General features: G+C 40.6%; 1 protein-coding gene across 5 annotated transcripts in view; it reads right to left on the bottom strand.

Annotated features, from left to right (window-relative positions):
• Positions 1 to 26010, bottom strand: part of cadm1a (cell adhesion molecule 1a) — a 370896-nt gene that overhangs the window by 79115 nt on the left and 265771 nt on the right. For all 5 annotated transcript variants that reach the window (XM_058627224.1, XM_058627227.1, XM_058627228.1 and 2 more), the window contains one exon: positions 12632 to 12778. In XM_058627224.1, the coding sequence (XP_058483207.1) occupies positions 12632 to 12778 (147 nt within the window). The remainder of the gene's footprint in view (positions 1 to 12631; positions 12779 to 26010) is intronic.

The following is a 26010-nucleotide window of genomic DNA, read 5'->3' as shown; positions in this document are numbered from 1 at the left end:
ACTTTCAAGAGGAGATGGAACGCAACCACTGAGTTCAAGGAGATAATTTGTGTAGAAACTCATCCATTAGGGCCAAGTGGAAGTGCCCTTCAATTTCCCCCCTCACACATCAGTGTGGCACAATGTGCCGCGGATCACGTGATCGCTTCAAGAAAACATAGACCATTGCGACGGAAGCTACTGCCCATTACATCCCTCTCTCTTTCTCTCTCTCTCTCTATATATATATATATATACACACATTCATATATACAGTCAGGGAGACATATTTGTCAGTTAAGTGCTTCATTTAGCTCTTGACACTTGACACACTCTTTATGCATCTGTCCCATTCATGTCATTCTCATTCAGTTCGGAGGCTGAAATAACAGCTTTTAGGAGCAGTTAACGCAGTGTTTCTCGTGTCAATTGAAAGAAAAATCGATGCCAATTTTAAAAAAAAAATGACATGTATTTGCATTTCCGCTAGGCGGGCAGCTGCATGCTGTGAGTGGAGACTGACGTCAGGAGAACATCTCAAGGTCTGCCCGAGCAGGAGGAAGCAAGACGAATGCTGGAAAAAAACATTTCACTCGTGCGTATGAACACATTTTGGTTGTTTACAGAGAAAGACCTCTTCAACTGTACAAGGGCACATCAGTTGTTTTTTTTTGTTTTTTTTTTCCATCTGCAATGTTGGTTTATTTTGCAGAACTGTGCACTGAATATTGTTGTAATTTTTCTCTTTAGCCCGGTCACAAATTGGTTAATTGGTCTTACCAACCAGCGGAAACAGCTGTTAATGAGCATAACAGCAGACTGCCGGTGGTGAGTCACACTCCTGGAGCCAAACAACAAACATTTAATGAGGAAATAACAGAAGAAGAATCAAATGTGCTGCAATATTTCACAAAAACTATCTTAAATCTGCATCTGCCTCCATCAAGCGCTGTTTGCCAATGGCCTAACTCTGAAAAATGCTGCAAATGGAATTTCTGTAAATACAACCATTTGGACTGGAGTGGAACACGACTGTAGTAAATACCAGGTCTTTGGTGGCAAACACTCAAACATCCTGAAATACTTGGTGTCAACAGTTTTGGGAAATCCTTGCCAATCAGATATAATCCATTTCACAAAAGCATTTCTGGAAGATCTCATAATCCTCTTATGTGTCACTGCTAAGTAAGGCGTAGTGGCATGAGCATGAGAGGAATAAATCAAATGCTTTTTAATGCCGAGTTTAAGAAGAAAAAAAAAAACTGAGGCGCTCTGGCAAGGACGCGGTTCCTCACCGTCAAAACTTGTGTAGGAAGAGAGAGTTGCAAGGACGGATGATGAAGAGCAGCACAGTTAAGACACCACGGTTGAACCCTGGCTGCATTCATATGACTAATACCCCAATCCCACTCGTAAAAACAACTTTAAACCCAGACTTCAATGTGTTCCTGACCGGTGGGAATGTGTTTAATCGGCATTCAGTCTCATGTCAAATGGCCGTGCAGTGTCAGCAGGGTGTTAACAGCTTTGTCCGCGATCGAAGAACGCGACAATTTCCTCTTAGATTTTGGCAAATGTCCAGTGCAACACTGCTGTTAATGCAGCCGTGACTGCAGTCTGTAGTTTACTTTTTTATTTATATTTGTAGCAACTTTTACTTTTACCAGATTTCCTCTAACTATCTCTGATACCCGTTACCACTAAATAAAGTCAGAAGAGCTTTTCTAGTCTTGATGACTCACACGCTGCAACATGGGTTTAAGTGTCTTGCTCAAGGACACACATATAGACTGAGCCAGAGCCAGAAATTGAACCCGACAACTCACCCTACCAGTGAGCTACCATTGCTCAATCCTTACTCCTCACCATCTAAAACTTAAGTACATTTCATATCAAAAAATGACTTTTGATACATCAGTACAGTAAATGTCATATACTTTAAGACCTTTACTTAAGTAATATTAAAAAAAAGGGACTTCAACTTCTACCAAAGTCATTTTCTGGTAAAATACTTGTACTTTTATTCAAGTATCCCTTCAAGGTACTGTATACAAAACTGTCAACTGAAAGAGGAATCAGACTAATAATACATAATTGTAACGACCGTGTTATTATTATCTAAAGAGAAAACTGTATTTGTTTGCTTAGTTTCAGAAAAGTCACGGCAGAGATTTCTTTTTTTATTCGACCAACAATGAGGTCAAACTGAAGCAATAAGCCATTTTTAACGTCACTTTCACACTCACCGCTGATTTTTGAGTTTGCAAACCGATAAGAACGACACAGGAAGTGAATTTGAATTTGCCATTTCTAAAAAGGTCTCCATTTTTGCCAGTCAAGCCTGAAAGGCAGCCCTGGAATTTTCTAAATTAAACAAAACCAGAAACGTGTTCGGGTTACATAGTAGGATGTATGTGCCTAGAGTACTGCAGTATGTTTCAAGAAAAAAAAGAAAACAGGTGACTAGGAAACACAGCAGAGAGCCCTTTTATTGTTATGTCATAGCCCAGTGGAAAACCAAATTCACTCCTTCCTCTTTCTTTGTGTTCTTCAGACAAGAAAAGAGTGTGACCTTTCGCTCTGTGCTCTTTTTGCCCTGTTTTTTTTTTTCTCCTTGTTCCGTCATATCTGATACCACAGATCGAGAAGGACATTGCGGATGCCGTCCACGCTCGGGCAGGCAGTATTTGTCAGTTTTTACAGCCGATGATGGTGATGAGGCTAATTTTAAAAGCAGCAATAAGACAAGTGCAGCAGAGGAAGCTCTGAAGTGTAGCCAAGGAAACTGTGAAAAGTCGCTGACAAAGTGAAAGTTCAACTTCGGCTCTCCCCCGTTTAAAAGTAACGGGCGCAGTGTCACTGGTCATGCAGATTACTGCTTGTCTGCCAGCTCTAATTAAGGCTATTGTTTTGTATGTGCTAAGCACTCCATGAATTTATGTTTAATATACTGTCGGCGCGCTCCAGTGTGCACTGTCAGAGCAGCAAATGGTCTAATATTAGTGCAGCGCAATCTGGATTTAAAGGAAGACCGACGAAGAAGAAACCTTTATTTATTAAATCTCTACGTCAAGGAGAAAATACTACACTACCCACAATCCTCAGGTGTAATTGCTGGGCAGCTCACTGGTGAAATGGAAATGTTTACAGTAACCACAAAAGAAAAAAATGACCTGGACCACTTACATTAACCACAGGACAGCCTTTCTTACATGCTGTAAACACTATGTATATTTATATAAATACAAGACTCAAACTATGATTTACTGCAACAACAAGATTAAAGTTGAAGTTGGAAGTTTATGGACGATGTAGTTTCTTCTCTTTTTACATTTTACGACCTAAATAAAGGTTAAATAAATGAAGAAAATACAATGTTTTTTGGTCACAAATCATCTTGAGGCTAATGGGCCCACTTCCATGTTTTAAAAGCCTTTATACAGATTGTCTGAAATGTCACTGGAGGAGAATTTACTTACTAAAAGTGGGTGGTCTCTGTTCTACTCGATCACACCGTGGACGTTTAGAAATCACAAGGTCGTTCTATAATGTTTGTACAGGAGAGCGCTGTGGCAGCGGCCCATCTCGAATCACCAGACACCATTTATATCAGTAAACATTAAGCAGACATATGGATCACACTTATAATAATATAGTGGTTATTGGATGTGGATGATGTTCTGCAGCTGGAACTTCACCAGCATTTCCATTTACCGTTTTTCAGCTGCAGTAAGGGGGAACATTTAGAAAATGGAAGTCGTGTGTTGACACACAGACCGTAAAGGTAGCATTAGAGTGGGTAAGATCTGTAGTGGACAAAGTAAAGGAGAGTCAGAATCACCGCATCTTATTACGGCCTCTTCTTCCTCTTTCTCATTTCTAGCGACTGCATGATTTTAATTAATCTCGTTCTTTTCTTTCCTTGATTCATCTTCAGTCTTTTCTCTGCATTTCATTTAAATAGTTTTCTCCTCCAGCCCAGCCGAGGATGACTCCCATTTAGAGTGAGCGGGAGATGATGAGTGTGCCTCGCCTAAGTGGCTGCAATCAATTGTGATTAGTGGCTGCCGCTACTTTTTGAGAGGAGCACATCAAAGTTTTATTATTGGGTGTCAGAGTGGGTAAGATGAGGTGGGGCGGGGGTAATTACACTCTCACAACCATCCTCCTCCCCACTCTAGGTGAAGTCCAGGCTTCCAAATCAATGCCTAGACACAAACTAAATCCAGAATAAGGAGTATTTAGACCCATGAGGACTTTTTTTCCCCCCTTTCTGACTAAACTGATTAGACTCAGAAAAAGTACCTGTTGACACATTCCATTAAGGATTATTTATATTTTGCATTGATATGCATGCGCAGCATGGTAAAATACTCATTATTCCAACTGTGGTAATAAAATCTGCCTTTATGGGAGCACAACGTTGTTTTTTTTTAATGAGCACAGTGTTGATTATACAGAATGTCCATTACTACATTGTCATATATCTCATTTGCTCTCATTTGTTTGCCTTTATTGTATTCTTTAATAAATGATGACCTTTAAAGTTAATCTTACCCCATTAAAAAACGCTTATTATTCTGACCGACCAAGCATTTGCGACGTACAGAAACGAAAGACAAACTTTGTTATTTTCAAAATGTAATCCATAATTGACTATATTTATGCGTTCATTTGACTGCAGCTAATCTTGCATTTAGCCTTTTGTTGCTTCATTGTTTTTGGTTGAGGAAACAATTAAAAACAAACAAACAATAAAAGGTCAGACAATGTCTTAAAACTAAATTTGGCTTGTGTTCATTATGGCCAGAAGCACCACCCATATCTGATAAATATGGGCATTGTGCTCTAAATTGGAAACTGCGTCACTAAATATTATACTAATATTATACTAAATAAAAGACCTGGTGTAAAGTTGACGAAAAGCTTTTCGGATACAATGACAGGTGCACAGTATGAAAAGGTGCCTGAAAAACAAAGCATGGATGGAGTTGAACACGTCTTGCCAACTTTGTCACTCTGTTTCCATCTGGAACTTAATGTTTCTGTTGTGGATGTAACTAAACTTTACCTTTTCAACTACAAAAACCCAAGCCAAAGCCAAAACCAGGCATTAAGAGTAAACTGGTTTTTATACGGTTACATACATCAACCATCCAGTGATCAATATGTACGTAATAAGTCTAAATAAAGCAGCATATGTTGGTTCTCATGGGTATCATGTGGGCTGTGTCCTTAAATGAGAAGGTAAATGAAAGTAATATATTTCGCGGAAACATATGGCAACGGGAGCTACAATACCAGCTGGGTGTTCACTACCTCTGCACACTTTTCTTATATTCAGCAGGTCGTTTAGCCACAAAAAAACATTAGCATCTGTTCGTAATCTGGTTTCTAACAAGAGTGGAAGAAGAAAAAAAAATGCATCAGGTATGTCTTTTTACTGCTGTGGCTTAGTGTGAGGTGAAAATGGCAACACAACACGTGCTACTTATCTGGTGGAACATCTGTGGTGGACATGAACGTACCCTTTATTTAAGGCAGTGTGGAGAACCACTTGTCATTAAAGCTGCATCAGTGAGCGCTAAGAACAAGATGCTAAAGATCAGTAATTTGCATCTTATTTGTCTTCACGCCCTAAATGAATTTGTCGGAGATGCGTACGCCGCTAAATCGGGGAAGGATTAAACAAAAGTGCTGTTGGAATTAACTACAGGGAAAAATTTCAAGTGTTTTCAAGGTGGAGCTTTAGTGAATAGTTGATAAGATGTATTGGAGGTGCAGCCTGCTTTCGCGAGCTTTTCCACTCTTACAGAACCAGCTTTAAATGAGCTCACATCATTAAGGATGTATGACGGTTGTGGCTCTGGAAGAACGGATACTTAGTAATACTTAGAACACTACCTAGTTCTAGTGTATCTGTGTGCTCCACTGTTTTTGGAGCTTGAGCCATATTGGAAACGAAGGCCTTGTTTAGACTGCAGCCCAAATCAGATTTTGGAAGCATATCTGATCAGATTCTGATCTTCCTGACCAACTCATCCGATCTGCTTGTGCCCATATTGACATAGTCTAGTACTCTAAACAAAAGAAACAAAATGCAGAGTTGACTGCTGAGTTGTGCCATCTTCCGTGCTGCCATCACCGTTGGAATGGCAGTGGAGCGAACCAGCGATTTACATTTGACACGCCTCCAAATTAACTTTTTAACTCTCCAGATCTACATCGTTGTTGTCGTTGTCATTCGTGTCACGTCGCGAGTGACGCAGAAGACGTTTTGGATTGAAACGGATCAGTAAAAATTTGATCAGAGTCACATTCGAAACCACCTCGATATGTGGTTTGATTCAGCGTTGGGGAAAAAAACTGGATCTCGTGAGTTTTTTAGCTGTTCAGACTGCCCAAAAAAATCAAGCTAAATACAATCTGGATATGCTCAAAACTCTGATCTGAAACTAGTACCAGGAACACTTTACAAGCAACTATGTCCGCTTCCACCACACCAACTAGGAACTAAATGGAAGTACCAGGTCGTACTTGGACAAAGTTCAGGAACCTTCAGGGAGGAGCTTGCGGTGCAGAACAAACCTGGTTGTGCTGCGGCTTTTAATTTCCGCCGATCAATCTCTTCAACAGCTCGTAAAATCCCCTGGCATTAAAAAACCCAGCAGCTCAGCTGTTTTTAATTTGCTTTGTTACTAGAGCTTGTCTCTTTACAACAGCATGGCGTAAATCTCCGTGTTTATAGTTGCTGTAGTTTTTGTTGTGTGTTGTTATAAACAGTTTCAGTTTCCTGTTAGTGACCACAACTGTGGTGGCCTGACGTTTAATTTTACTGTCAAAGTTTCACCGTGATCTGATCAGTTTTAGTATTAAATAACCATATTCGATGAGTACCAGCCCTAGAGGCTTGTTTAAAAAAAAAAAATCAGATTCATATCGATCTCTTGAAAGCTCTGATATCGATTTTTCTAAAAACCTCAGATCGAAACATTCCCTGAATCCCCTGCACAAATCTCACAGTCACATGAGATTATCATGGTCAAGTCTAGCCTGACTGGGGTAGACTCAGCTAACAGCTAAGCTACGAGCTGAGTCAGCAGATTTGTGCCCGTGAAAATCTCTCAAATCTAAAATGAATTTAAATCCAGACCTTGTGAATCGGAATAAAATTAATTCAGAAAACCAGTAGCGATACCTCGACATAGTCATTAATTTACATTTGGAGACGAGAATATTTCGTGCTTTGAAGGATTTTTCTCAGCACAAAATATTGCACACACAACAGCTATAAAGTGCCGCCGCCGCCGTGTCTGTTTATATTCTGAAGTCACGTTAAATCACGCGCGATTCTGTGAGAGCCAAAATCCCTGGAATCATCTCCCTAAAATTGTCTGATTAAACGCCAACTGTGTGGTCCTGAGTCTTGACTGGATGATCTAGTCTGTGCTTTCTTAAGGAAAAACATTGAAATATTGTGTCTGTGGTCGCCCACATTTTTAAAATCACGTCAGATTTGAAAATCCTCGAGTGTGGGGCGGGCCTGAGAACGAGGACGATTGGGGGTAATCTCTGGAGTGAGGCCATAGTTGATGCATCTGAATGTTACGTGGGTTGGAGTGTGGCATTGAGAGACTCCTACAGCACTTGAGTGTATGGAGCTTAGCTCTTTTAATATATAGTAGGTTATAGAAGAGTGTAGGCATCATATATGGCTAAATAACTAAAATGTTGATTTTAGTACCTGCTGTTATTTGTTTTATCTTCCCTGGAAGATGGGGAGGAGGGAGGGGAATGCTAACAGTAGGAGGTGAGACAAATTGCATCAAAAGTTGACCAAATGACTACATTGGTGACAGCAGCTTTAATGAAAAAATTGCATTAAATCAGATCTTGTTTGACTTGAAATGCAACGGAACCAATAATCAGTTTTCTCTCTGCTTGTAACTGTAGTCATGTTCAAAGCTCACAAACATAATCCACCTCTGGAATCAGACTGAGATGGCGGTTATGATATTCTGGTGGGGGTGCGGGAGCGGGGGGGGGAGGGATGTTTGGAAGCTGCCTGGTGGAGGCCATGTCATAATGAAGCAGTGCAGCTGCGACGGAGATGCCTGGGAGGGATCAGAGGAGATCAAAGAGCGCTCCGTCAAAGAAGAACACCTTGCCCTTGACAGCCTTAGCTTGTGGGAGTCAGCTCACTGCAGCTCGGCACATCGGCAGATAAATACTTAGATAAATACCACACCCGCACACACACTCCTGCCCTTGACGAGTATGTAGACGTGTTTGCAAGGTGGTGAACATGACCGAGGAGAAGGCGGTGAGTGTGAACAAGTGCCTGACACTCGCCTCGCTGGATGCTCGAGAGTTTCTGAGGGTCAGAACACACAATCCGGGCTACTGCATCAGGGGTGCATGGTACAGTATGTTGGGTATGCTGTTTTTCCTTTATTTTCACTCAAGTTAAAAGGTCAAGACAGGAAATGTGTATTGTATCTGCAAAGCAAACAACATTTCCAGGTGTGTAGGAGAAAAGTATAAAATGAAAATAAACTTTTAGTTTTGTTTCCAGTTCAAGAAACTTAGAAATACATACTACACTCACTTCATGTTAGCATTTACAGCAATATCACTAGAACAGTGAGGTATGTACAGCTTATACGTACATTTAAATTCTAATGCACTACATTGTTGAAGCAGCTATGCAAGTTTTGGATTTTAAAGTCTCGTAATAAGGCTTATCTTTTTTTGATTCTAAATCAACACTTTCAAAATCAACCATTTAAATGTATTTATTTTTAATGCAAATACGGACGTTCAATACATGAATAATAAATACGCTCATTAGAAATATGGTGCAACATTTTTTTCCATTTGACTAAAACCTGCAGACTGTTTGGGGACCAGTGCTACATTTAGGCTTGGGCGAGCAAACTCAGTTATTATTATGTATTTTTTTTTTAAGTAATTTCAGATAAAATGTTCAACATTCAGCTTGGAGTGATGTTGGATTTGAAAATGCCATTTAATTTGAAACAAAAACAAACAAACAAGCTTTTGTCTCTCTGCCTCCCCATTAGATGCCGGGGAATGCATCTGTGTTTAGCAGCAGTGTGTGGGAGCAGGGTTAGATACACAATCTCAAAGACACACACGCAGACGCACACACACACGAGGTTACCGTGGGTCAGACAAAGAGAGCAGTGAGAGGAGGAGAAGCTTAAACAGCAAGCAGAAGCTTAAATTACTCCCCATCAGTCGCCGAGCTTCTCATTTCATGTTTCAGGTGAATCACAATGAAGTCGTGTTCAGTAACGTTTGTTGTCTGACATGTTAATAGCCAGCCAAGGCAACAAGCACTGCTGGAGTCTGATAGATTGATTGCAGCATTTCTAAGTGATTGAACACACACACACACACACACACACACAACACATACAACACTAGCAGCCCACAGAAATTTAAGTATCAAAGTAAAACTCTTCCTTTCTCTAAAACCTCCAACTGTCACCTCACATCCAGCTTTATTGTTAATCCACAGGAAGCACGAACCTGCGTAGTTCAACAAAGTATGATTATTTCCTGTGATTATTAGCCTCGCCAACTACACTTAAGGGGAAATGACTAAGAAGAAAATGCATATTATGACCACAGGTTTAGTTCACTGGAACAATTTCCTCTCTAATCCCAGAAGTGTGACAATCTACCTCCTTATATCTTTCTCTGAAAACTGTTGTTTGGTGCCTGGTGTTACAGGGGTAATTAGGTTTTTATTTACTAACTTGTATTTGAAAGCTGAAATATTCAGTTAAAGCTGCAGTGTGTAACTTTGCTGTTGTTGCAGTGGTGTCTTCTGAAGTTGGTTTAACAGTGCCTCGGTAAGTTTTCTCTGTCTTTTTGCATGGACGTAAGTTAGCGTAATAAAAATATGTCAACATGCCAATCCTAAAACTCTGATTCGATAAAAGCCCATTTGGAAACAAATGTAATTCCGAACAAGAGGGCTGGTATATTGCATTTCTTTCCACATCTGGAGTAAATAACATAATATGAGATGAGTGCATAATACAGGTGGGTTTCGAACACAGGACTCTGGTTTTAAAGCACACCTCCTAACCAGCTGAGCTAATGTAACATGTGACCAAGGGTGATTTAATTAAATAATATTTAAATAATACATTATAAAACCAAAGCTGCAGGCTGTACAACATCTCACCGAGGGCCGTGATTGGCCCACGGGCCGTAGTTTGGACGCCCCTGATGTAAACAGTGGAATTCCAATTGCAATATCTTATCAGAATGAAGAAAGTTTGCACGTGTAAACATAGCTATCGTGCTACTTGTCCATACTGCAACCAGGAAACTTAATTGGAGCCGCGTGGTGAAGGAAACAGCAGCGGCTGTGATTGGCACATACATGTAGTCAAACAGGTGTAAAGGGGAAGTTCTGCGGGAAGTAGAATCCACTTCTGAACCTTTGCAGCCATCACACAGGGAGTGCTATGTGCAGCTGCAATTTAGAGACATTTGTCTTTGTTTAAAAGTTACAAACTACAGCTTTAAATACTTAAAAAGGTGGATGTGTGTCCCAAAAGTTAATCAACAGCTCTGAACTGAACAGAAAAAAAGGAGAGGAATCTGTTTCTACCGCATTGCTCATGCAAATAACTTGTATATGAATGAACATATGTTTTGAGAGGCAGGGTTGGGGAACCGTACAACCTGTCTGCCACAAGCGGAGAGAGACGCTAAAACAACAAAGCCGTAAACATATGGGTTTTTCAAAACAACATCTGCCCAGTTTGAAATCTATATACTATTATTTATACAGTTACAGAGGTCGACAGCATGTTATACTGAGGTCAACATTCTGCTCACAAGCAGAAGAAGAATCCCAGACCAGGTAGAGTCAGGACGGAGTATGTCCAGCATGATAAATGAGCAGGATAAGAGCAAACACAACGGATCATTAAAACAACACCATGTTTCTCCTGCTAAGCAACATCCGCCTCATTGATTATTAAACAGGTTTGGGCTTTGAATCTACGTGATTACGCAGTTTTCATGTGCAGGAAACAGACCACGGATTGCAAATGGTGCAAATTCTTTTACTTTGCTTAAAAATTGATACTGTGGATATTTTTCCAGCGAGCCTGACTCACTGACTCTGTGACAAACATGCCAAACCCCCGCTGGATTCCTTCATTCCTTTTTAACAAATGTTCAAAACAAAAATGAACAAATGAGATATACACCGGTTTTAATGATGTCTCACCCTTTTTTTTTTTTTTAAACTGATACATGTTTTTAAACCACAGAGGGGAAAAGAGGCAACATTTTCCATATTCCAAGTCAGTAAACACAGTGTTGATGCTGTTATTCTGAGCTTTAATTGCTACATCAGGTTACTTATACATGTTTTCTGTGATTTGATTTAAACAGCTTCTTGGACATGCGAGTAATGTCATCAGATAGCGTTCAATGCTGCCTCCGCGCACACGCTCCCGATAAACTAAACATTTTATGATGTTTGCCTTAATCTATCAAATGTCTGTCTAATTTGTACCACTACCTGCAAAATGAACCAGCGAAACTGGAGATAGATAAATAAATGCATCACCGAGACTGATTTCCATGTCATCTGATCACATCAAACTGCTCCGGACGATAATTAAACACGTTAGATATCAATCACACGAGACATGGCGGATGCTGAGAACGGCCCACACGCTCTCCGCGCAGACAGAGATTTAACACCCTCTCTTGGAATTATACAATACATTAAACCTGTTATTGCTGCATAATATTTCGTTTTAATATTCATTTATTATTTATTTATTTTTCTTTTAATGATTTTAACTCTACTTTGAAAAAAAACAAAAAAAAACCCAGCTGCAGTATGTATCTGTATCTGCATAAAGAATGTTTCTACTTCATGAGAGAGGTTATGGGTCAGTGTTTTCGTTTAGCCATTAATTGTAAATAAATACAAATTAGTAGCAGCAGTAATAGTTGAGGCGATAGCAGCAGCATCAGTTATGTTGTGTTTTCTTTTAGCCATTAATTGTAAATAAATACAAATTAGTAGTAGTAGTAATACTAGGAGACATAGCAACAATAGCAGAGGTTAGAGCAGTAGCAATTGTAGTAGTAAAAATACTAAGTAGTTAGTAGTCGTAGTAGGTTGCAGTAGTAAAAGTAATTGAAGTTCTGTAGTAGTAGTAGTGTTAGTAGTAGTTGTTGTATTGTAGTAGTAGTAGTCGTAGAGTAGCAGAAGCAGCAGTAGTAATAGTCGTAATAATAGTAGTACTAGAAGTGTTTTATGTTTTTTTATGCTGAAACTGCAGTTCACATGACATGGCTAATTAAATGTGTGAGCTTCATACATTTTCATCTATTATTTATGCACTTATTGATGCAACATGATCACAGAATGAACCCAAAAGAAATAGGAAATTGGCCTCTGGATTAAAACATGTATATAAATGTCTGTCAGGGGTTGACTGAGCTGTTTCTCTCCAGTTTAAAGCAGAGTAAATTTACTCAACGGCAAACACACACACACACACAAACAAGTACACAACTTAATTAGAGAACGGAAGTACACACAGCCGTGATGCAATCAGCGCTGTTGTGTAATAATACTCACGCCTCAGGTCTTTGAAGTAAATTGTCTGCCTGTTGGGGTTAAGCAGCTGTATCACAGAGTCGTCGTTGTTCTTCACCCGGCAGCTGATGATCGCCGTCTCCCCCTCCACCACGGACACATTGTCTGTCACCAGGTTCTGACTCACCACTAGATAGGACAAGGACAAAGACAAGGACACATCAATTACCACGGACGGACGCAATCAAGACACCTGAGCTTATGGTTATCGTCTTTTCCAGGCCGTAAAATAAAGTTGCATACAAAAACAACACACTGGTTCTTGAATAGAACAAAACAACAATGACTTATGGGCGGCAATGAATCAGGGGTAAAGCGGGATGCCACTCAACTTGAAGGTGGAGGGTTCAATGCCTGGTTCTACTAGCCTACATGCCAAATTTCTGTCCCAAGTTGCTCCTGACAGCTGTGCAGACCATGTATGAATGGGTATGACAGAGATAGATGTGCTGCATGAATGTGTGAGTGAGTGGGTGTGAATGGGTGAATGGCACGAAATTGCAGTGGAAAGCAGCTTAGAATGTTATGAAGACTGGGGAAAGTGCCACGTAGAGTAAATGCAGACCAGAAAGCCAGAGTCAGGCGTCACTCGAGAAAATCAGCGAAAGTCTCAATAGTGGCGAGTAATTTATTTTCAATTTGAAAAAACACAGATCGAGATGTGAAATGAACCTTCAGTGGACATTTATCTTGTCCTACGTTTCAAAATTCAAAACAAGGATTTAAGAGAACTGATCATCTACCAACCTCCATTCATTCATTTCTAAGAATTACACGATATATTTTCCTGTTTATAACATTAATAAAACTTCAAAATGTGTTTTTCTATTAGATTTTTCGCCATACACAATATAAATAAAATATAGCCTGTAAGCCTCTTGAGTAATCAATTCCAAAAACTTTGTTAGAGTACTTAAGTTGAGCTGGCAACTTTTTTACTTTTCCTCCCTACAGTACATTTGGGCACACATTTCTGCACTTTTTGCTCCTTACCTTCTCAAAACAGACTACAACTACCATCGTTTTCTTTTACAGTTTGGTCTCTGAAAGATGCTTACCCAACATTTAAACTGATTTCAACCCTGCAAAGATGACGACGGGACACAAAAGATGCAACAGCACAGTAAAAGAGGGGAACGTCCACTGTGTGGACGGGTTGTAACGGGCAGTGACAAAGATGGAAAAAGTCAACTCGAAATATGGACAACAATGGAACAGATTCAGAGAAGCAAGATATTCCTCACAGTGCCGGTTAATAATAAATGAAGAAATCAATCCTATTTTGAGTTCCTGGAACCTTTTTGAGTTATGATAACTGAAGGAGAATTCTTATTTCTTACTATTTGCAGAGTATGTACTTTTTATTTTATTTTTATTCAGCGAAGAAGTCGGATCAGCGTGTCTATTTCTGTTTGCGTACAAGTATCTGTACATTTTCTTAAGTATGAGATAAGGGGGTGGGATCTCCTGCCAGCTCTCGACATAATAGTACACCTCATGTGTAGAGACATAAACTGGCGCGGAAAATAAAACAATTAGATGTCCACTGGAATAAACACGACAGAGTGACCTGGAAAACAGTTGAACAAGCCTGCGGGGCTGAGGAAAACTGGTCACAGCCATCATCGGTCATCAACCGCCGCTCAGACTGCTGTACTTCCTTGTTTCACAAACAATATCTCTGCCTGAAGAATGACAAATGGATTCTTTCTGGCTTTGTGCTACTTTGATTTGAAAAACTACAGTAATAACATCGCAGACTTTTGCTGTGGGCTTGCATCATTGTTGGGGCTGGTGTCGAGGCTCGAGTGGCTTTGGATTTATTTTAAATTACTGCTGCAAAAGGCAAAACACTTGGCGGCTTGGCAGACGAGGATGACGGTTATTTCGGTCCCCGGAGCAAGATTTTTATGATTAGATGCGCGCACACACAAGACACAAAAAACACACAAACAAACACACACAGAAGTGCATACATGCTCTCAGGCAGCACGGTCAAACATACAGACACAATCAAATCACACGTCGAGGAAATTCATCCATCCATCCAACTAGCCATCCTTTGCTATAGCGATTAGGGAGCTCGGTCCAATCCCAGCAGAGTGAGATGCAGGACATCCCCTTTTCCAGCCAATCAAAAGGCCAACATTCAGACATAATAATAATAATAACTTAGATTTATAACGCGCCTTTCACGAAACCCAAGGTTTAGATATGTGCAACTGGACCTGCTGAGTTTTTTTGAAGACATTTCTTGAAGAAGCCTCTTAGATGAGAGGCGTAACGTCTTCAAGGAAGGTCCAGGTCCAGTTCAATTCTGGGTGCCTGTATCTACTCTCCTGAGGATGCAAAGACCAGGATGAACTTGTGGAGAAAATGTCTGCAGGCGAAGTACAGTACCGGATCGTACACGGACTCTCCTGCCATTGTGAACGTGTCCTACGCAGACAATCTCCTGCTACATTTGTTAACTCCAGAGAAAGTCTCATCCAAACTCTCTGGACCTCATCAAGAATTCATTAAGGACGCCGCAAACATTTCCATGACGCATCGTCGACAGGGACATTTATGTGTTTCCGCGTGAAGATCTTTGTTGTATATTTACGCCACATTTTCACCTCTAACTGTCACGAGGAGTGCTGCATACTGAGTTAGGTAGTACATAACTAAGCCGCATATTACCTTGGTTTGATTTGCTTTTATTGCAGGAGCGACGATACAGTAGTACTGTATGCATGGACTGGATATGATGCACCAGCACAGTCCATTAAGTTGGCGACCTAAATCATTTCAGCTGCCGCTGCCACCGAACACAGACATCCACCATGTGCGTACACATCGAGGATGCAGACGTGGTCATTCTGCAGCGTCGGCACATAATCGATTACAGACACGTAACGTTACTTGTTGATTTTCCAGTTGCTGGAAGCTGCAGCATTGAGTGCAGAAGCATTAGTTTTGTTTCCCGGGATGGAACCATTCAATTTCGTCTGTGAAGAAAAGTTCATATATAAGTCCATATTTATCTGACTGCTTTTATTGATTGATGAGAAAGTAGCCATGTGCATTAATAAAGAAAATTGAGGACGCAGTGCATCATGGAGTTGTAATCTAATCGAAACTGTGAGACAAGTGAAGATGCACAGTGCTGTAGTTTGGGTCTGAAAATAGCTACAGAAAAAAAAAACAAGACATTCACGCTCACATTCACACTTATTGTCTCCTGAGATTGGCTGCATTTCCAAGATGACAACTGCGAAGATGAAAAACGAATGGATGGAAACGATCGCAGCACAACTATACACAATTCTATGCGTCATAAATTGCATGATAATGTATGTTACACCTTAGAGTGACTCTGCTGCAACAGATATTACAGAGAGGTCGGGGTTTTAAGTTAAAGTTGGGGGGGGGGGGTCTTTGTTATGATCCAGATAGAAAACTAGTGATGATGAAATGAGGTGACTCAGAGGTAGGGCAGAGGCCGGGGAGTGGAATAAACCAAAAATAAATCAGAAAACATCAACTGCTAATTTGCATGCCTCAGTTGTCAAGCACCTCTAAATATCCCTGCCGATTAGGAGACGGGGAGGATGAGGTGAGAAGAGAGAAACTGCGTCCTCTGATGCTGACGGATAAGGATAGACAGCTTAACGAACGAGATTCAAATCAGCATCCCTCGGTGTCCCGAACGCCGCCCTAAACAAATGATCCCTGTTGTCTTTAATATTCAAAACTGAACCTCATTTTTCAAAGATGTGCAGCGGTGAGCGGCGGGGTGGACATCTGGTTACGATAATACGCTAACGTACTACAAAGTGCATATCAAGGCATTCACCGAAGGTTACAAGGCGGCGGCGAGACGCCGCGTGGCGCCCTGCTCGGCTGTGATGTCGACGCCAGTGAAGGTATAGCGGGAATGGGCTTCAAACGGCGGCTGCCTCATCAGTGACATAATTGTTCCTGTTGCGCTAAATAAACAAGTCTGACATGCAGGAGGACGCTATGTGGAGGCGGCGGGGGGGCTAATTAATGGCCAACAACAAGGTCTCCGAGGACGGTGTCAGAGAAAAAGCACTTTTGACACTGGGAAGGCAGAGGCTGTTTAAATCTTTCATTAAATAATTTTGCAAAGTTTTTCTTTGCCTTTGTTGTTCCTGTCACGTCGCGGTGGGTGGTGGCTGTGATGGCCAGTGTAAAGAGGAGAAGAAGAATCAAACAAGCTTTGTTCCAACTGAAATGTAAACATTTATGCCTCGGGCTTGTTATTGACAGTTCCTCTGTATCGCCTCATGTTGAACATGTGTTGTCATTCAGTATCAAATGATGGTATTTACGGAGTTAATCTAACCTGTCAGTCAGATCTAACAGTGTTAATGATAAAACAGGTGTCTTAAAATTGCAACTGGAAAAGAAATATTGATCAGGAATCAATATCGAAGTCCAGATAGCAATATCCATAACATATTAAAATAAATAAATAAAAAAATCCCCAGCCTTCATGCTTCATTTTAATACCTGAGACAGACACAGTGGCGTTCAGACCTTTTTTTTTACATCAATTTATAACACTTAACTTCACATCCATCATCTATTTTATGCTGCTTATCTGGGGTCAGGTCACAGTGGCAGCAGATTAAATGAGGTGTTCCTCCTCTTACCAGATGAGATTAATGTATAATCTCTCCAGGGTGAAGTGGGCCTATGTTCGTTCCTTTGTAAACATCAATAAACAACTTGAAATAATATAATAATATGAAGCCTTGGTGCTAATTTTAGATGCAAAACAGTATGTGTATGCTTATGTTCCACACAGTTGGTCCAGTGGGAAAAGTCGATGTTATTAGGAATACATTAGCATTAGTTTTGGCTCAATTAATGGCAGTTGCTTCTCTTCTCTTCATCTAGTTTCGTAATGACAGTATTCAACAAACACCAGAGAACAACACTTCAGGGCTTAAGTTAAACTATATCACAGTTATTCTCCTTATTCTTTTATTCTATAGCCCTCAACTGTGAAATAAACTTGCTGGTGATTGAATGATTTTGATTTATTTCTGGTAATTATTTACATTTTTAAAGCCTTGACTTGTGCCTTATAGTAGTTTTGCGACAGCCTGCTGACAAAGATTTACTTTTAGTGTACAATATGTTGGTGTTTTGATTCAAATCTTCTCCTTACGTACCAAAATCATGTTGTTTTTATTAAAAAACACAACTTTAACAACACTCTCCAAATGACACTCCCTGTCTTTCTGTCATATTAACATAAATATAACTATGTGCATTGAAAGTATCTGTACCAATTGTAGATCCAAGACTGGATCCTTTTGGAAAAGCAAATATTGTTAGGATTATATAAGAATTAGCTTCGGTTTAATTAATGGAAGTGGCCGTTACATCACTTACAGATGTTCAATTACATTTTTACCCCCTCCTGTGTGTGATGACATTCAGATTAGATAGTATTACGCTGATAAAAACCAATGCGATATTATTATTTTCTGTATTGTCAGCAAAACTAGAGTTTCCATGTTAAAAACTTCACCTAAGGGGCTTTCCAGCATGAAATATTACAAAAGTGCTGACATGTTTTTTTTTGCCAGCACTGGCTAAACCTACACTAGAGCAAATCACTTCTTTGTCGCTGCTCTTCAAACCTCACACTCGCCAGTTTCAATGTTGCTTTCTGGTTTTGTCGCGTTGGCCTTATCGGACTGAAACGTGTGAAACTAATACGCTTTAAAGCCACAGGATCAGACTGGTGCATGAATTCCTGTACTTGCCGACGTCCACTCTGACATTTGCTGCAGCATCAGAAGGATTTTCTCACACTGATACATGGTATCAGAGCATCTCTCGTAATACTGCATCACATTTTTGATCGAGCATTTGGAAGAAATCCACGTTGGCACATTAAACATTTCGAGGTCTATTTGGATGTGACTGTGAAGTATCGCTCGCGACCAGAATAAATATGTTTTTAAACGCCCGCAAAACTCGGCGTGATAAATCTCTATTTTGATGTTTTCAAATTCAGACTGGCTGCGTTTACCTGAACCTGTGTAAACTGCTATGGAGAGACAGAACATGACACCAAAGAAGTTTACCAGAGGACAAGACTTTACTGCTACACTCATCTCATATTAGACACCATTAACAGTCTTCCACTACAGTATGAGAGCAGTAAAAGACAAACTCTCCTAACCGAAATTGACATTATGATAATAGCACATCAGAGAAGGTGGGAGTAATAAAGTATATTGTATAATGTGGTCGCCTGTGCTGCACTTCATACATTTTCTTTACCTCCCTTCCGTCATTTGCACACAAATACACATTCACCACCCATTGATCCACCGGACAGATGAAGACACGCACAGACAAAGAGCAGACCGTGAGCGAAGCAGTGCATCAAACATGAGATATCAATACCGGCCAGCCAGAGCCAGCCTGAAAATCTGTGCCAGCCTCCGTCTCTTTAATGTGTTCAGTATTCAGTAAAGATTTGAAGCGTGCATCTTTGCAATCTCCCAAGAAATATGACCTGTAGTCCCTGGAAACTGGGAATCGTAGCATCAATCTGCATCAATCTAGACCAGGAAACTCTCCACTGTACAGTTAGGAAAAGGAATAAATCCCTTTTTTATTGGCCTGATGAGCTCTTGACTGTACCAGTCAGACAAGAAGATATAAAATAGATGTGACCATTTCGTCAGTTCCGTTTATTTTTTTTGTGCCAGACTCACTACTCACTGGTTATTTGTAGGCAGTTGAAGAGTGCATGCTCCAGAATGTTTTTCTTTTGGGAGGACTTAATAAAATGCCAGAGGACTGATGCAATAAAGTAGGAGTGAGGTGGTAACAACAACAACAACAATAATAATAATAATAATAATAATGATCATAATAAAGCATGAAAAGCTGCAAGACCAGAGCAAACCTGTAGCTGCTGTTAGCTGCTGCAAGCTGCTGTACCTGCTGGTAGCTGCTGTAGCCTCAGTACCTGCTGTACCAGGTCAGGTTTGCTTCATGTTTCAAAATTCAAAAACATTTTTACCGTTTTTAGGTCGCCGGATGAGTCTGTGATGCCTTTTTAACACGGGTTTGGTAGGTTTCATGGCCAACCTCAGCAGATGTTTTGACAGGACAAGCACAGGTGTAAAGAATCTAATTAATGACGGCCAAGTTCCATTTAGTTCCCCTTTCATGCCTGCTCTCTGTATCAAGCTGTCCTGACGAACAGAAAATGAAGTTGTCACTACTTGAGACACCTCGCCCCGGATCGCTGTCAGATGCCACTTATCCTTGTGCTGCTAATTTACAGCTAATAACAGTGAATTCCACAAAAAAAATAGTGCTAAACGAACAACAAAGTCACAGAACAACACAAACGTCAGTTTCCAGTTGGAAAAGGCTGTTTAATTTTCAGCTCAAGAACTGAATTTATCTTTAAAATATAAATATATGCATATATTTTATCCAGGGTGGCTACAATCTGACCTATAGTGAGCCTGCACATATTATTATTATGTGTTACACTTGTTTTAGGTGCAGGGAGCCAGTAGGGGGCGCACACAGCTTTGTCAGGACTGCCTACGTGTCAGTTCCTCATACAGCTACTCTTAAAAGACCGGAAAGATGAAAAGATTGTTCAGAATTTCTAAGAAAATAAATTGGCCTTGGTGCTTGTTTTTGGTTTCTCAAAAATGCCCAATATTTATTCTTATTTTTAGACTATTGATGTAATAATTGCCGGCTGAATTAATGGTTATTATCTGTCGTAGCAAAGGCAAAACAGCAAAGGTCAAAAAGTATCCATTTGCTCTTTCAAGGTGTAGAGTAAGACTATACAATATCACACATTTACACCTACAGGCAATTTACAGAATCGGCAATTTATGCTATTGTCCAAGTTCAAATGCCCCAGCCCTAGACCGAAACCCTTCATTATAAACCACTACACCCCCGCACTGTCCAAGATATAAAGTGTTCAGGGATCCATTTGTCAACGCGTGTCTCATAATTTCCATGCGGTTGTCATGTACCTCCTCGTACTTCCAGCTCTTTCACTGGTCACTAAAACATTTGGCCCATGGCGATGGAAGAGGACTAGATTTCATCCCTCCGCCATCCATGTCAGAAATGTCGAAGCAGTCAATCCCAGATTAAAGTTGTCAGACAATGACACTGCACCCTTCACTGTACAAAGCTCGCCCGAGGCTCAAACCCACTAAGACTGAGACGGAAGCAGGAGAAGTGCCATGTTCCATTTGCCTGCTCCATCAGCCGACTGCGCGTTTCTATCCTCTTCACTCTGAGGTGAGGTGTGTGCATATATGCCCGCTGAGCCACCAAAGGCTATAATGAGGAAAACAGTGTCATACCAATACCATATTTAACTATGAACGGATGTTGTCATGGATACACCGACTCCAAAGATGAGGCTGTTTGTTGATTTTCTTCTTTAAACCACTTTAAACGCCGAGATTGATAATCCAAACATCACGTTGTCACTTTACCGCTGTTTTTCATATCTCACCTCTCCCTGTGGAATTATTATTATTAGCCTCTGCACTGTTAACCATGCATTTATTCATACCTTGTCCTAACATAATTTAACATACAGTCATATTGTGCAGTCGTTACGTGTCGCGCGTGTGTGTGTGTGTGTCACACGGCTCTCGGCAGTGTGATCGCCACAACCGGTTGAAAGATATTAATTTCTCTTTGACATTTTGAGAAACATGAAAGTCTGAGTGCACGCTTAGTGAGCAGCATGCAATCATTTTCTCATTTTTTTTTCTCCGTTTCTCACACGCGCGTGTGTGTGTGTCTAAGTGTGTATTTGCAAGTGTGTGATTGCAGTCAGTCCATGTGTGATTGCATGTTTTCCCCGAGCATTTCTGATTGTACGTCTCAGTGTTTACTGAAAAAAGTATACGTGTATGAGTAGAGCATTATTACTGTACATGCAGGGGAGGGATTTTTTTTTTTATTTTTTAATTTTTTTATCATATTAGGCACAGACTACTCTGCAGTTTTTGACGACAAACTACAGGCAATCTTCAAAGTTAGGCCGTCGTACAAGGTCACACCTTTAGATATGCAACTGGAGTTTAAATCTGATACTGCAATTCAAATTTAAAATGATTGGAAAGTGTTGTCTGCCCTCCGTCTTCGCCCTAACGTTTGAGGAACCAATTCTGCACGAATCCCCCCCAAAAGAGCAGCAAAATTAAAGACAAAATACATAAAAGAGACAGGGTTGGACTCTGCAACAGACACCTATGAAGGCTGTGACAGAAGGTAGGAAACACAAGTTACACTCCAACTATTTCTTAGAGATTTGGTTCGACGACAGGTGCTCGGGAAGTTGGCCGAAGTGGTGGAGGAGGGACAACAGGAGACAACAAGCCAACAGGGGAACCAGCAGGGCATCCACTTCCTTAAACAGGTGGAGGCTCCTCCAAACACCAACAGGAGACCAGCATCTAACCTTCGCAGCAGAGGCAGAGTGGCATATGGAGGTTGATCCGGGAAGGCAACTCCACTCCCCAAGGGAGATCTGCAGCCCCACATTAAGGCCAGACATGGTGCCGTGGACTCCAGCTGGAAGACCTGCCCTTCAAATGGAGCTAACGGTGCCATGGGAAGCGGGGCTGGAGGCTGCCCGTGAAAGGACGGGGGCAAAGTGCACAGACTCGGTGGCAGAGGGCAGGGAAGGCGGATGGGCTGTGAAGCTCTATCCTGTGGAGGTGGGGAGCGAGGTTGGGGGCTCAACATCACGTCTCCTGAAAGAACCTGGAGCTACGGGGAGCCAAACTCCACAGTGCCACTGAGGAGAAGGAGAAGGCAAGTTTCTGGCTCTGGCTGAGAACACGCAACCAGTCTTGGGGAGCGAATAACAGAGACAAGAGAAGGGTAGCTGCAGGGGGTGGCAGGGAGATGTCCCTGTTCACTGCCCTGCGAGACATGTTCCAGGATAAAGGGCAAATGGAAAACGGACATCTCTGCCATACCTAGTCGTCTATGGGCACTGGTGGAAGTGTGGCAGGCCCAGAGCCCAGCAGGAAAACCATCCTCACCTTTATTATTTATTTAATTACTTATTCCTTGACTATCTAGAATAGGACTACAATCTACTGTACGCTGGGATCTATACATCACAGTCTGTAAATTACAAACACGGGACGAAAGTCACGTAACGTCACAGGAGGAGAGTTGAAACCTGTGACGTTTTGGCAGCATATGCATAGAGTTGAATGTAAAGCCTCTCAGTGTTTTCCACCACAGTCTGTGTGAAGAGAGCAGCCCCCGAGTGGAGCTGCTGGCTGTGTGAATGCTGTCTGAGCACAGACGACTGACAGCCAGAGGCAGCCAAGAAAAGGTCAGGATCCTTGTTTGGCCTGACCACTTCAAACAGCGGAATCCCTCTTGGTGAGGATTTGAAGGAGGCAGTTCAGTTAATCTGTGTGCTGGCTCTGACTTTTCAGAGAAGTTCAAAAGATATGACAGACGGAATTTATGAGAGATGATACTGCTGGGCAGTCGAGAGATCAGACTCCACCGAGAGATGCGAGTTTGACACTGTATACTGGTAAAAGTGTAGTAAACAGGAGTGGTGGAAAATGAGTTAATCGTTGAGTTTCATCTGTGAAAGGCACAATGCATAAAATGTTTGGTGAAGTTGCATCATATCCCTCACCTGACCTTTGACCTTCCAGGTGTGTTGGAGAACCTATGCAGCCTTCAGTTAGCATCAAAACTCAAAACAATATGTAGTTTGTCCATTGTGAGCTACTGTAAAAACACGGTGGTCAAAATAGGCTCATTCTGGGGTGATGAAAAACAATAATTAATTCATTCATCACGTTTTTTTTACATATTTTACCTTCAATTCCTTCAAAAATGTAAGTAATTTCACTAAAATTTTCCACACTATTCCTTTAAATTCTCACATTTTTAGGTTGTTTTTTAGGCAGTGGTCACCAATCCTGGAATCCTCAATGCCATAACTTACATTAGTCTGAATATTTTTCACAACATTTTTGATCAATAATGACAAAAATATGTTGCCTTAAAGATCCAACGTGTAAGAATTAGTGACATCTAGTGGTGAGCATGCAGATCGTAACAAAAAGAGAACACATCTCCAAAACATCTGGAAACTACTGTGGCCTTTGCAGACAAGAAAGTCTTCTTCTCAGGCTACCAAAAGCAAATTATTTCCCTTTTAAAGCTATAATATACCACATAAATTCAGCTTCTGCCCATAAAACCTCCGGTTTTGCTCCTAAGCAGGTCAAATACACTAATTGAGATTACTCTAATAAGAGGAAAAGATCCAGACATAGCCTAAAGACATGACATTAGATCTTAAAGCACACATATATAAGCACAACTGAAGAAACCAGCACATTATATATTCTGTTTCTTTTACAGCTAAAGACTCAGCTGTGTGTGAACTACAGACGTGATTTGTATTGTTCCGTGACTGAGGTTTTGTGCGTCTTTTGTATGAATGTTGGCGAACAGGGGGTTGTTTTTTTTATAGAGCCTCGGTGGGCGGCACATATAACGACGCACTGTGAGATTACTGTGAAACTGTTTTGTTTCAGGACCCGACTATGAACAGCGGCCGGGTTGTTTTCTTTCCTTTTTTTTTTTTCTCATTATCCTGAAAGAAATCAATTAATCTGAACACCAAAACTCATTTCAGAGGTGACATTAGAATATCGTTCACAGTGACATGATGACACTTTGATTTTGCAGAAATACCAATCACTTTGTAGAGTCTTTTAAAAGATATAGCATATCTATATTTGTTTACAATGATTGCTAATACCTGTAGGTTTTGATCTTGGAAGGAGCAGAATAACAAACGACACTGTAACTAATTATACACGTCAAGCTCCTTCAAAGAGCCCTTCTTCTTTTACATAAGCAATATAAATATCAACCAACTTCTGGAAGCACTGTGCAGTGCCAACATCCTTCCTCCGAGTCTCACGTTACATTATTCAACCGCGCAATACATAATAGACCAAAGCTAAATCTGGTGATAGCAGAAACCCCTCGGAGATTCAGTCCGATGTAAGATAATGCATCTGACTGAATGGCTGATAAAAATTGCCTTTCAAGCGTCAAAGAAACACACAGAACCTCGATACACGAGGGTTCCCCCCCCCACACAGAGGCAGTGAAGGGAAAACCTAAGAAGTGGAGCAGTTTCTTAACTCAAACTACAAAGTGCAAACTGGAATTGAAATAAAGTTGATGCATGAAAAGTCCCATACTGTACCTTGAATTGTCCTAACTCATAGACTGTTTATAAAAATGGAAGCCACGGAAGACAGGAAGTGAATTATGTTTCCATTTAAAGACAAATAGACGATAAAGGATATTAACGATACCGATACTGATACCGATATATATAGATATTTTCACATTTTAAATGTTAACTTAATTTATTTTTATTGAAATATACAGTACCATGTGGAAAATAGATTTATCATAAATATGTATGTATGTGTATGTATAAATCATGAATCTCGAGGCTTTGTTCAATTTTATGTCTAGTTCATGACATAAGTAGGGCGGAAACAATTAATCGACCAAGGAATCATCAACTATTTTGGTAATCAACTGATTAAGTTTTTCACCTTGTTAAATGTCAATATCTTCTGCTTTCTTTTCTGTGTACAAAGAAGAAATACATTAAAACGGAATCATTTTCTGTTTGTCATTTGAGAACGTCCTTAATTCTAGATTTGGGAAAGACACCAATCAAAGTTTCGCAACATTATCTCACACTTTATGGACCAAATAACGATAATGATAAATCAAGAAACTCCTTGACGGATTAATACAATGTGAAAATAATCGTTAGTGGCAGTCAAATAGATGCTGAGTGACCAACATGACCACAACAGACTTATAAGATAAGATAATACATTATTAGTCCCACGTTGGGACTGTTACAATAAACCTTACGATGTAGGAAATAAAAAATAATCTAAAAATAAATCACGATACAGTGTACTGTATACATCCAAATGAAAATAGAACAGTTGTATATAAAACCTAATCCTTTTTGCTTTAGTCAGTCAATGATAAATCAGCTCTGTCTGAGGCTAAAACAGCCTGAGTCACCACCGTACTCCACTGTACTAATAGTTTTCCACTGCTTCACTCCTGTAACCCCTCTCTCCCTCTGTACCACACACACTCACACGCTCACTCCATACCTCTCCCACTGGTGCTTTGGTGGAACAGTGGATTTGTGACACATTTTGTAAGAACGGTGTGTGAAGAGCTTTGTCGGGGGGGGGTTACATGCTTGCAGCGAGCGTGTAAGT

This window comes from Solea solea, chromosome 4, assembly GCF_958295425.1.
Source record: "Solea solea chromosome 4, fSolSol10.1, whole genome shotgun sequence".
Taxonomy (NCBI): domain Eukaryota; kingdom Metazoa; phylum Chordata; class Actinopteri; order Pleuronectiformes; family Soleidae; genus Solea; species Solea solea.
The sequence above is the reverse complement of the archived record's forward strand: the minus strand, read 5'-3'. Positions and strand labels throughout refer to the sequence as shown.